Below are 14,095 nucleotides of genomic sequence, written 5' to 3' on the forward strand. Positions count from 1 at the left end.
TTACACTCAGCCGCGGAAGTTGAGTCATTGATCTATAAACCGCCTTCTTCATTTACCTTCTTATCGACATCATCTGTTTTCTTCTCATTAGGATCCAGTAATTAAATGCTAATATTGATTCTGCGACTTCTATCCGGGCCTGACTAGAAATCCAAGGCTCAGAGGAGAATCCGGATGATGGGGCCCTCCAAATTCTCCAGTGAAGGACCCCCAGTTCCTCCAGGGGGGTTCCGGTGAAATGATCAGTTCATTAGATAGCTCGATAAAATTCAATGGGGGTTATTTTCCTTGCATGTCCCCCCCCCCCTCGGATCCACAGCGACTGCACTTCCAAGTGCAATTTCAGGTGCACTTTGCACTTGTAGTTTGCGCTTGCAATGCAAAATGAATTTGCCTAAATAACCCCCAATGTGTCTCAGCTTGATGGCAATGGGAGGACAGAGAGGACCTCCACCTAGTCAATTCAGAACATACACTGAGCAAAATTGCAAAGGCAACACTTTTGTGTTTGCCCCTATTTATCATGAGCTGAACTCAAAGATCTACAACTTTTTGTAGGTCCAAAAATATGTGTGCAAAGCTTGTAGCATCATACTCCAAAAGGCTGGAGGGTGTCATTGGTGCCAAAGGAGCTTCACCAAAGTATTGAGTAAAGGCTGTGGTTCTTATGTATTTTGGTTTTTTATTTTTTTAAATTTTGCAAAGATTTCAAACAAACTTCTTTCACGTTGTCATTATGGGATATTGTTTGTAGAATTTTAAGAAAAAGAATGAATTTAACCCCTTGCCGCCGAGCGTACGCAGATGTGCGTACTCGACTTTCGGGGGTTATACCGGGATGATGCCCACAGACGCCAACCCCCCCCCCTTCCGTGGCCTCCCGCCGCTCTTACCGGGGCTCCCGTTCCACCGGGAGCCCCGATCAACAATCGCTTCTGGCGGCTAGGGACAGACTGTATTGAAATCGTAAGTGGCTTCATTCCAGTCTCCTAATTGTAAACATGGAAGCGACGTCATGACGTCACTTCCCATTTACTCAGCTGCCAATGGCGCCGGTTTTAAAAAAGATATAGTATTTAGAATCACTGAAAACGGCGATCTGAATACTTTGAAGTGCAGAGGAGGGATTGGAGGTCTTTTAGACCCCCCGATCCCTCCATAAAGAGTACCTGTCACCACCTATTACTGTACACAAGGGATGTTTATATTCCTTGTGACAGCAATAAAAGTGATCAAAATTTTTTAGTTTTTTTTTTTTAAAACAATTTATTAATTTTAAAATAAATGAAATAAATAAGAATTTTTTATTTTTTTTTAAACGTCCCTTTTGCCGCGATCTCGCGCAGCAAAGAAAATGCACACGGAAGTCGGGCCCGCATATGTAAACGGTGTTTAAATCACACATATAATGTATCGCCACGATCTTCAGAGTGAGAGCAATAATTATAGCACTAGACCTCCTCTGTAACTCTAACCTGGTAACCGTAAAAAATTTTTAATGCGTTGCCTATGGAGATTTTTAGGTACCGTACTTTGTTGTCATTCCACGAGTGCGTGCAATTATAAAGCGTGACATGTTTGTTATCTATTTACTCTGTGTAACATTATCTTTCACATTATACAAAAAAATTGGGCTAACTTAAGGGCCGGTTCACACAGCGAGGCGCGGCGAGGCGTCTCCGACTTGCCTCGCCGCGACCTGCGGGGACCTCAGCGGCGACTTGCAGAGGACTTCTGTATAGAAGTCAATGCAAGTCGCCCCCGAAGTCGCCCAGAAGTAGTACAGGAACCTTTTTTCTGAGTCGGAGCGACTCGAGTCGCTCCTCTCAGAACGGTTCCATTGTACAGAACGGGGGCGACTTGCGGGAGCGAGGCGAGGCGAGCCGTGTCGCCTCGCATCGCCTCGCTGTGTGAACCGGCCCTTACTGTTTCGTTTTTTTTTTAATTCATGAAAGTGTCCCTTTTCCCCAAAAAGTTGCGTTTAAAACACTGCTGCACAAATACCATGTGACATAAAATATTGCAACAATCGCCATTTTATTTTCTAGATTCTCTGCTAACAAAATATATATAATGTTTGGGGGTAATTTTCTAGCAAAAAAATACGGATTTTAACTTGTAAACACCAAATGTCAGAAATGGGCTTAGTCACGAAAAGGGTTAATCCATTTTGGAATAAGGCTGTAACAACTCCAAAGACATGCAGGTAGGTTAATTGGCTTCTGTCCAATATTGGCCCTAGTATATGAATGGGGACCTTGCATTGTGGGCTCCTTGAGGGTAGGGACCGATGTGAATGTGCAATGTACAGGGATAGGGACAATTGTAGACACCTCACTCAGGTTGAACTGGATGGACTGGTGTCTTTATTCAACCTTACTAACTATGAAACTATGTAACAAAATGTGGAAATAGTGAAGGGCTGTGAAGGTATATAATTGTTCCAGGGCTTTTGTATTGTCCAAAACAGTGATTCTCAACCAGGGTTCTGTGGAATCCTAGGGTTCCTCCAGAGGTTGTAGGGGTTCCTTCAGCATTGGGCCATTTCTGCCTCTCAGATAAGTTCCCACCGACACCAATGATCTTTTTAGCTATCTGTAGGGGGTAATTCTTCCCAATGACCACAAGTGTAAGGACCATTCTTCCCACTGACCATCACACTTATGTATGCATGAGTTGTAGATTTCTAATTTTTAGAAGGGGTTCCCCGAGACCGGAGAACTATTTGAAGGGTTCCTCTGTGTTGAAGAGGTTGAGAAAGGCTGGTCCAAAACAACATGCCATAAAGGATGTGTTCAGCCGCAAACTTCTCCTATAATGCAAACACTTTCCTTATCCCTCTGCAGGTCAAAACAGAGCTCCGTAAACAATGGAACCTCTTCCTCCTCCAGTATTTTCCGTGCAAAAGCTGTTTCTTCAGGAGTCAAGTCAAGTATAAACCCAAAGCTGCTAAAAACTCAAAAAACGCATTATTCACACACAACGGGGTCTACCAGAATGGGAAAAAAAAGAGCAAAGTCCAGCTGCTTCCGGCCCCCAGCAACCTGACCTCTGACCTGGGCCCCAACCACAGCGCCACCCTGCAGTACTTCAGGGGAAGCGTTTCTGAGAGCAGTGATGGCGGCTTAACACTGGGAGAGACATTTGAGGAAACGGTGGAAGAAAGTGAGATTTGTTAGGGGGCAAAAAAATTACGATTTTTAGAACATAATCGTAGAAGAAGGCAGAGAATCGGGTTCTGCGTACTAAGGGATTAACCAGGAAAATCAACAGGACCTCAATATGAAGGATGACTCCAGAAATGGATCACTTCGAAAAAGGAATTCTAAAAACTGTTAAGAGGCTGATTCTGAATGTAGCAGTGGCCGGATAGAAACGTTAAAACCAAGATTTCGAATGTTTTTATTGGAAATTGTAATTTTTTTTTGTATATTTTGCCATATTGCAAGAAAATATTTGTGTATATTAGTTTGTTGATGACCTTATAGGCCCTTGACCCCACTTCATATTGTAGAGTCAGGATAGGCCATTTTGGAATGTTTTCCTTGTATGTCCCTAAAATCTTTATTTGAAACTAAACATTTTCTACACCTTTATTGAATAAATATCACAGATTTCGTAAAGTAATATGCAATGTACATAGTGAAATCAGATAATGGAATGTCCAGTTTGTAACTTTTGAGATAATTTTTTACATTTTTGGCTTTTTTTTTTTTTGCGCAAAGTAAAATTCTTTGGAATTTTAAAAATGATGAATTTTTTGAATTCACCTCTTCACTTCCCCAAATCATTGGACACAAAAAGGACAATGAAAATATATTCACACATTTTCTCTGCAGTTCTCGTGTTTGTGGTGGTTTACAGTTTCTGGTCAGCGGATTCCATTTCTACTGTAATTACAATGTTTATATTTCCTACAACTTGCACATTATATGAACTTCGGGTATTATTGTACATTTTTATGAATTAAAGGTAAAGATTATACGATTTTGTGTAATTAAATTGTAGATATTTCTGTTTTGTTTTTTTACAAGATTTTTAAGTTGTTTTTAAAATGTTCACAAACCAATTTTATGGTCACTTAAAAAAATTAATAAAAAAATGTAAAAAAAAGTGTGATTTGATTGATGTAATTGGTCTCTGTTGAATGGATGGCCTGCATTCTCAGTGATGTCACTGGTCTCTAGTTGATGGATAGGCTGAATTCTCAGTGATGTCACTGGTCTCTAGTGAATGGATAGGCTGCATTCTCAGTGATGTCACTGGTCTCTAGTTGATAGGCTGAAATCTCAGTGATGTCACTGGTCTCTAGTTGATGGATAGGCTGCATTCTCAGTGATGTCACTGGTCTCTAGTGAATGGATAGGCTGCATTCTCAGTGATGTCACTGGTCTCTAGTTGATAGGCCGAATTCTCAGTGATGTCACTGGTCTCTAGTTGATGGATAGGCTGAATTCTCAGGGATGTCACTAGTCTCTAGTGAATGGATAGGATGCATTCTCAGTGATGTCACTGGTTTCTAGTGAATGGATAGGCTGCATTCTCAGTGATGTCACTGGTCTCTAGTGAATGGATGGGCTGAATTCTCAGTGATGTCACCGGTTTCTAGTGAATGGATAGGCTGCATTCTCAGGGATGTCACTGGTTTCTAGTGAATGGATAGGCTGCATTCTCAGTGATGTCACTGGTTCTAGTGAATGGATAGGCTGCATTCTGAGTGATGTCACTGGTTCTAGTGAATGGATAGGCTGCATTCTCAGTGATGTCACTGGTTTCTAGTGAATGGATAGGCTGAATTCTCAGTGATGTCACCAGTCCCTAGTGAATGGATAAGCTGCATGACTGCGCAATTGTCAGTTAACCACTTACCTACCAGCCGCCGTCATTGTACTGCGGCAGGTCGACGCGTTCCCGCGAATCGCTGTCATTGTACGTTGTCGTTTGTCGGCACATGTCCACTGGCCAGGGGGGGAGCCAATCAGCAGGTGGGGCAGACTCGGCTGGCCACCCGCAATTGTTCCCCGCAGTGACAGAACGGGGTTCTACCTGTGTAAACAAAGGCAGATCTCCGTTCTGACAGAGGAGATCACACAGATCCTGTTTTTCTGCTATGCAGGAAGACGGATCTGTGTGTTGTTCCAGGCAGCCCATCCACCATACAGTTCGAACACACCCAGGGAACACATTTAAGCCTTTGATCGCCCCTGATGTTAACTTGTTCCCTGCCAGTGTCAGTAGTACAATAACAGTGCATATTTTTAGCACTGATCACTGTAATAATGTCACTGGTTTACCAAAAAAGTGTCTAAAATGTCAGTTAGGTGCCCGATCTGTCTGCTGCAATGTTGCAGTCCCTCTAAAAAAATCGCAGATCGCTGCCATTACTAGATATGTGCGCCGTTTCGTTTCATATTGGCCGTTAATTCGTATTTAGTAATTTGTGTCCAAAATCCAATTTGGATTCGTACGAAATACGAATTTTCATTAGGTTCGCTAACTTTTTGTAACAATTATGAACGTTCGTTATGATGAATTTATCATTATGAGGGGCTCCCACCATGCCTGTGCTGTGCCCATTATGAGGGGCTCCCACCATCCCTGTGCTGTGCTCATTATGAGGGGCTCCCACCATGCCTGTGCTGTGCTCATTATGAGGGGCTCTCACCATCCCTGTGCTGTGCTCATTATGAGGGGCTCCCACCATCCCTGTGCTGTGCTCATTATGAGGGGCTCCCACCATGCCTGTGCTGTGCTCATTATGAGGGGCTCCCACCATCCCTGTGCTGTGCTCATTATGAGGGGCTCCCACCATCCCTGTGCTGTGATGACTTCCTGGGTTTTTAACTTCATCATAACGAATAATCGTAATTAACGAACATTCTTATTTTACCCAATTCTGAATCTCCCATCAAGTACCAGTACCAGTCTCCCACTCCCATATTAAAAAAGGTAATTTTCCCAACCCTCACTCAGCAGCAGAAGAAAACCTCTGATTGGTCAAAAAAACACCAGTCACGTTTCCGTTGTAACGGAATTTGGATCCGAAATTCGTAAACAAAATTCGGGAGCATAGCAATTCGTATTTCGGATCCTCCCGAATGTACGAATTTACGGAAATTCGTACGAATTTTCGTTTCGTACGAAACAAATCGCACATGTCTAGCCATTACTAGTAAAAACAAAATAAGAATAAAAATGCCATAAATCTATTCCATATTTTGTACAACTTTTGCACAAACCAATCAATATACGCTTATTGTGATTTTTTTATTTATTTTTTACCAAAAATATGTAGAAAAATATAAAAAGGCCTAAACTGAGGAAGAAATTAATTTTATTTTTTGGCGGGATAGTTATTATAGCAAAAAAAGTGACAAAATATATATAATTTTTTCAAAATTGTTGCTCTTTTTTTGTTTATAGCGCAAAAAATAAAAACCGCAGAGGTGACCAAATACCACCAAAAGAAACCTCTATATGTGGGTAAAAAAAGCACTTTTTTTTTTTTTTTTTTTGGGTACAACGTCGCATGACCGCGCAATTGTCAGTTAAAAGCGACTCAGTGCCGTATCGCAAAAAATAGCCTGGTTGTTAAGGGTGGTAAATCTTCCTGTCCTTAAGTTGTTAGTGACGCAGTACCGTATCGCAAAAGATGGCTTGGTCATGAAGAGGGGTAAATCTTCCAGAGGTCAAGTGGTTAACATATATAATTTGAAAAGTAATCAATTACCAGCAGAGAAGCCCCCCCCCCCAAGCTCATTCTAATGTGACCGCTTTCCAATACCCCATTACAGCGAGCTCAGGAGTAAAGATCAATAAGGTGGGCCAAGTCCGTAAAGAGATCTGATTTACCAAATGATTGCAAATTGGGTCATTCGAATTCTCTCCGTATTCCCCCAACGAATGACCTGAAAACACAGATGGTGACTTAATCCACCTTGCATCCCATAGCATTTGTTAAAGCAGAATTAAGGGACTAATGCTGCCTACACAAGACGTAAGCAGATTACTCTACTAGTTCTTGTATGTGGATGGTAATTGCGCAGTCTGCTGTAATAAGGGGTATTATCCTCACCACCAAAACCGCATCAATTCTGAGTAGAAAGGCTGAGCGCAATGAGAGCGGCATCGGAGGAGCATCGGGAGTCCGGGATGAAGCGATAGAGCTTCCAATGGGCCAATCAACGAAGAGCATAGACCAGTGATGGCGAACCTTGGCACTCCAGATGTTTTGGAACTACATTTCCCATGATGCTCATGCATTCTGCAGTGTAGTTGAGCATCATGGGAAATGTAGTTCAGAAACATCTGGGGTGCCAAGGTTCGCCATCACTGGCATAGACTAATGCCGTGTACACACAATCGGAAATTCAGCCAGCAAAAGACCGATGAGAGCTTTTGGTCAGAAATTCTGACCGTGTGTATGCTCCATCTGACTTTTGCTGGCCGAATTCCCGCCAGCAAAAGATTGAGAGCAGGTTCTCAATTTTTCGGTCGGAAAACCCGATTTGTCTGTAGCAATTCCGACGCGCAAAATTCCTACGCATGCTCGGAAACAATTTGACGCATTCTCGGATTCATTTCCTCGTCGTAGTGTTGTACGTCACCGTGTTCTTGACGGTCGAAAGTTCCGAGAACTTTTGTGTGACCCGTGTGTATGCAAGCCAAGCTTGAGCAGAATTCCGTCGGAAAAACTATCCAAATTTTTTCCGACGGAAAATCCGCTTGTGTGTATGGGGCATTACACTATATTGCCAAAAGTATTGGGACGTTTGCCTTTACACACACATGAACTTTCATGGAATCCCAGGCTAAGCCCCCGTACACACGGTCGGACATTTCGACGGAAAAGGTCCGATTGGATTATATTGTCGGAAAATACGATCGTGTGTGGGGCTCTATCTGACTTTTTCCGTTGGTAATTCAGACGGAAAAAATTTGAGAGCAGGATCTCAAATTTTCCGAAATCAAAATCCGATCAGACTTTTTCCGATCGTATGTAGAGAAGTGTCACACATGCTCAGATCAAAGTACGAGAGCAAAGCTATTGGCTACTAGCCTGAATGTAGTCCCGTCGGAACGAACGAATGTCATCACGTTCCGAACGATCGGATTTCGGACAACTTTGTCTGCCGTGTGTATGCAACACCAGTTTCAGACAAAATCAGTCGGAAAAAATCCGACGGATTTTGTGGTCGGAATTTCTGACCGTGTGTACGGGGGCTAATGCTGCTGTCAATCAAATCCAATGACGCTGCCGCCAGGGGGGCGGGCCGAGTCCTGCATTCGGTGTCTATGGACGCCGAATGCTGGACTCTGGAGCACGCCCTCAAGGTAACCCCCTGGTAGAGCGCTTCTCCCAGGGGGTTACTTGATGCAGGGAGGAGCCGAGACAGCCGCCGAGGGACACCAGACGACCAGGATTGGGGCCACTCTGTGCAAAACGAGCTGCACAGTAGAGGTAAGTATGGCATGTTTGTTATTATATTTAAAAAATAAAAAATTACCTTTAGTGTCACTTTAAGGTAAAAACTGTTTAGGCTTTAGAACCACTTTAATCATACAGGGTGAAGGTATGTATGTTTGAATTTGAACCAATTTCATCTGTGGGGCCACCATATAAGCCAGGAATCGCACCTTCCTGTATTCTCAGATTGTTAACTACAAGTATAGAAATGGGTAGAGAAAAATAAATAAACTTCTAGCAGAAGTTTAAAATAAACCCAGAATAACAGGAGCGTATGCAATTTTGGAATAGTTTATTATAATTTTCTTCAGATTGTCTGCAGATTTGCTTGATGAGCTGTAATTATTTTCCTTGGAAACGTGAAAGAAAAGTCACATTCGCTGCAGAATAATGACAGGGATTTACAGGAACGGTGAATGGGTTTGATGAAAAACTTTCTGTCACCAATCAGCCCCGCCAATTCCCTATAAACGGAGACGTCAAGACGCAATCACAGTCTGGGGTGATTTGCTGCTCTGATTGTTGTACCGAGACTTTTTTTACACTTACAGAAAACATTAACGCGTCCACCAGATACGTGATTGAAAATGTCATGGCGCTCCGTATTAAAACAGATCTGCCCTATTCATGATGGCCCATGAGTGCGATCGGTATGAATTGAGCCAGGAGAGAAATATGGAAACTACCATTGCTGAATTATTTTTGAAGGTTCAGGCTCCAGATGAGTCTTTCTCAACCCTTTTACCCCAGAGGAGCCCGTGAAACACTTTTCAGGTCTCGGGGGAACGCCTGCTTAAACCAATAGGAGGTCAGTGAGAAAAGTTCCTTTTATATTGGTGGCGGGCAGTGGTAAGAAAGCCCCCCTTATGGTGGTGGTCAAAATGCCACCCTTATGCCGCGTGCACACGACTGGACTTTCGGCAGAGTTACGACGGACTTCCGAACGAACGGACTTGCCCACACACGAACGGACCTAGTGATGACGTAAGACGGGACTAAAAAAGGAAGTTCAATAGCCAGTAGCCAATAGCGTCGTATTTGGTCCGTCTGACCAGCATACAGACGAACAGTTTTCCCGATAGGAATTGAGTTCGTCGGACAGATTTGAAACATGTTGTATTTCTAGGCCTGTCTGATTTTTTTTATGAAAAATGATCAGATTATCCCACACACGATCAGATTGTCCGACGGACTGATCCCGTCGGACCTAGTCTGCCGGAAAGTCCAGTCGTGTGTATGCAGATGACTCTACCAATTGGTGTTGACCCCAGAACTATGCAGGTCCCATCAGATGAGTGGTCAATCAGCCAAAGCTCAAGGAACCCCCATCAAACCCTGGTTGAAAATGGCTGCTCCAGACTTTCATCCCGGTCCTTTCTTTAAACCCCTCCTTGCCCAGAGCCATTATTGTGTTTTTTTCACCCATTAAAAAAAAAATTTAGGCCTGAAAATGACGTAAAACCCCCAAGCATTATACACTTTCTGGAAGCAGACAGCCTGGAGAATAAAATAGTAGTAGTTCCAATTTTTTAATGTTGAAAAATAGTGGGGAGAGCTGGGCACTCTGGGGCACATGTACCAGTAAAAAAAATTGAAATACCATTCGACAAGGAGCAGCTTTAAAAAAAAAAGGCTTAAAGGGCAACATTAAAAATTAATTGCTGCTAAATGTAATTTCCTGGCCACTTTCTTTTATACCAGACCCTTATATTTGATGAGGGTCTGGCATGGGTTTTAAGGGGTACCCCAAAAGCCATACCCAAGCCTTATGCTGCATACACATGACTGGAGCTTCCGGCAGAGAAGGTCCAACGGTCTTCTTTCTCTACTTTCGATGGAGTTACAATGGATTTCCGACAGAACAGACTTGCCCACACATGAACGGACCAAAGTCCATTCGTTTTGAATGTGATGACGTACGATGGGACTAGAAAAGGAAGTTCAATAGCCAGTAACCAATAGCTGCCCTTGCGTCATATTTGGTCCGTCGAACCAGCATACAGACGAATGGTTTTCCCGATAGAAATTGATTCCGTCTGACAGATTTGAAACATGTTCTATTTCAAGGTCCGTCTGAATTTTTGAAGAAAAAAGTCAGATGAAGCACACACACGATCGTAATATCCGACGGAATGATTCCGTCTGAACTTTTCTGATGGAAAGTTTGGTTGTATTTACACGGCATTATATGAGCATGCAAGGAAAAGGGAGGTCCACACCTCCTAAGCCATACCAGGCCATACCACCACTAAATGTTAGTCCTCCTATAGCAACCAGAGATTGGACAACATGCTATACAACTGAAGCGCCCTCCTAGATTAGGCTACTAGAGTGGCTAATGTAAATTTAGTCTTTTTGGCTTTTCTGTAGTCATTGGAGCATATTGTGATTGTTTTTGCCTGTTCTGGGTCTTGCTAGCTGCTGGTGCAACTACTTACGTCTAGCTAATATTGCACAGGAGGTACCCAGGTATCTGGAGACACAGTGAGTAGAGGCCTGGAAGTGTGATCCTAGTGACTGAAGAAATTTGCTTTGCTAACACTGAACCGCCTCTCAGCCAATCAGGTGCTCGGGTCTGTTACCTGTCACCTGAATGGCTGAAACATCAGGCGCTGTAATTGGACGCCTGATATAGAGGATGGAAGAAGACATTGAGGAGCGTGCAGGACGCCGCCGCTGACCCGCTGCGAGACAGGTAAGTCCCGGGTGATGCACACTGGCAGCATTTGATGGGGCACTCTAGTGGCAATTGATGGGCACACTGAGAGTATTTGATGGAGCACAGTAGCAGCAATTGATGGGCACACTGGCAGCATTTGATGGGGCACAGTAGCAGCAATTGATGGGAACACTGGCAGCAATTGATGGGTACAGTACCTGAGTTTGATCGCACAGTGGCTGTGCTTGATGGGCACAGTTGCTGTGTTTGATGGGCACAGTGGCTTTGCTTAATGGGCACAGTGGCTTTGCTTAATGGGCACAGTGGCTGCAATTGATGTTTATTTTTTCAGTTTGTTTGCGCCCCCCCAAAAATTTTGAGCACCAGCCGCCACAGCCCTTGTGTGATTGAGATAGTGCTGCTAAAGTGGGTTTTGCCCTGCTGGGAGTCTCAGAAGTACTTGTATCTTTAGTCTCTGCCAAGAGGAGGGATGTCCCAGAAGAAAGTAGACAGATAAGAGAGGGAGAGTCCTACAAACATTTGGTGCACTAAATTCTGTAGTATCCCAAAGCTTCCCCACACCCCATCCATGTTTAACCAGCAATAAAGCCTAAAAAGACATCCACTGCCTTGGGTATGTGTGTGTGAGACTGAGGGAGCTGATGTGTGCCTGGCTGCCATGCACTCACTTGGGAATAGAACCTGGGACAAACCCGTGGGGGGCGTTCAGGGATTTGCGCTACACTGAAAACAACCAGAGTTTGCGGCCAACCCCCCTTTTTTTTTTTTAACGGGGTAATGACAATCTGGTTGAAGTTTCTCTGATTGCAAACCTTATTCATTTCAATCAAAAAGAGGTGGGGGCCACAGCTGCTACCTTGCCTAGTCCTAATCAGTCTTTGCTCCACCCCTCAATCATTATGGCTCCGTCTGAGGCTTCATTCAGAGACAGATTGTCCTAAAGGAAGAAGGCATATATGGCTGTGCTCTCTTAGTGTTTAGTGCTCTGAGTTTCCTTTATCCAATGTGTGTACCCTGTATAAAATGTTTATTTGCTCAAACCCATCTCCAGCCTGTTTTCTGTTTTGTTTGCAATAGTTTTGCATTTCTGAGTGTAAAAAAAAAATGTAAATGCACTACTTACATTCACTACCCTCATCCTCCTACCACATAGGCTGTCACCCCAGGTGAAATGACACCCGCCATCGTCGAACCTCTTCTGCTGAACCCAGGCCATTAAGGACAGGAGAAATTTTCTGCAAACCCACAAAAAATATATTTCTCATCAGCCATGTTACATCAATAACTCCTGGTGGGTGCCATCCCTCCCCGTTTCATTATTTAAGTTGCAATCTTTTAAAGTATGTCCTTCTACGCTATATGTATCATGTTTAAATATATTTCTAATCAATCAATGCTTGGACAATCCCTAGGACCAGCAATCGCAAAACCTGAGAGCTTCCCTAGATGGAATCATTTCAAGACGTCTTCCTGCACCTGCTCATCTAACATAAGATTGATCAACTTCATATATGAGCTACCGGTATATGATGAACAGGACATCAGCATACAAACACATAAGTGGATTTACGTCCTTTATTTTTAGACTCAAAGCTTAGCGATGAAGAGCAGGGTTGATTTTGAAGCCACGTTAAAGAGGCCACATAATAAATCTTGGCCACCGCCTCTCCTTTTGGGCCGAGGTTCTTTCAGGTCAGCTTTGGGAGGAGCACATCGGGGTTGGTTGACTGTGGTCAAAGTTTCAGAAGAGTTCTAATAATGAATTATATATCAGTATCAAAAAATGTGTGGCATCCACAACTTTCTACTGATTGTTGTTTTATCTACCCCCCTAAGCATCTCGCTCTGTATTTTTTGAAGCAACAGAATTTGCCATTGCGGTTTCTGGAACTTCTGGTACACTGTTATTTATACAGTTTTTTTTGCTGTTTTCTTTTGTATATATTGCAAATATCAATAAAAATTATTGAAAAAGAAAAAAATGTGTGGCAAGTGTGGAGGTCCACCCTAAAGTGGACCTTCCGCTCATTGGAACCCTCCCCCCCCTCCGGCGCCACAATTGGCACCTTTCAGGGGGGAGGGGGGTGCAGGTACCTGTACAGTACAGGTATCTGCACCCACTTCCAGCGTAGATTCTGCAGAAGCTACGCCCCTTTCTGCAGAATCTACGCCCCTTTCTGAAGGTACCCCGCTGCCTGCTGGGAAACACACGGATCCCAGAGACAGCGGGGACCATCCTTATTGCGCAGCGCGACTCGCTCATGCGCAGTAGGGAACTGGGAAATGAAGCCGAAAGGCTTCACTTCCCGATTCCCATACCCAAGATGGCGGCGGCAGCACCCGAGAGACGAACGAGAGATCGGCTTCGGGTGCCGACATCGCGGGCGCGCTGGGCGGGTAAGTGTTATTATTTTAAAAGTCAGCAGCTGCAGTATTTGTAGCTGCTGGCTTAAAAAAAAAAAAAAAAACGCGGAGTCCCGGCGGACTCCCGCTTTAAATTGGGCGCCAAATATTTTTTACACATTAAATGCTTAATTGGATATTATTGCAGAATGTAAGGGTGAGAATACATTAGGAATCTACTGTCTATGCAATTTCTATTTTTTCTTGCCTTATGTTTATGACCCCTAAAAAGCATGCAAAGCCCAGATTTAAGATTATATTACAAGTATATATATAATAGAAAAAGTACAGAATTATCTGTACTTTTTCTATTATATATACTTGCAATCTAATCTTAAATCTGGGCTATGCATGCTTTTTAAGGGTCATAAACAGAAGGCAAAAAAATAACATTGTTATGCTAATGTTACTGTCCAGTCCATAGGTGAGACTTTAGTAATCCTAAATAATCACAATTAGCAGCATGTAATACTGAGCACTATAAAAATCCAATGAGATAAAGCCTTGGAGATAAAGCCATGGCATGGTAACTCATTCCAGCGTCT

The 14,095-nt window shown here is 43.3% G+C and overlaps 1 protein-coding gene across 1 annotated transcript in view; it reads left to right on the forward strand.

Annotated features, from left to right (window-relative positions):
• Positions 1–4,076, forward strand: part of GLP2R (glucagon like peptide 2 receptor) — a 134,373-nt gene extending 130,297 nt beyond the window's left edge. Inside the window, exon 13 of the mRNA XM_077458784.1 lies at positions 2,847–4,076. Coding sequence (XP_077314910.1) covers positions 2,847–3,179 — 333 coding nt within the window. The 3' untranslated portion in view covers positions 3,180–4,076. The remainder of the gene's footprint in view (positions 1–2,846) is intronic.
• Positions 4,077–14,095: the final 10,019 nt, after the last annotated feature.

The sequence above is a fragment of the Lithobates pipiens genome, unplaced genomic scaffold (assembly GCF_037356315.1).
Source record: "Lithobates pipiens isolate NorthernLeopardFrog02 unplaced genomic scaffold, aLitPip1_a1.2 Scaffold_28, whole genome shotgun sequence".
In the NCBI taxonomy this organism is placed as follows: Eukaryota; Metazoa; Chordata; class Amphibia; order Anura; family Ranidae; genus Lithobates; species Lithobates pipiens.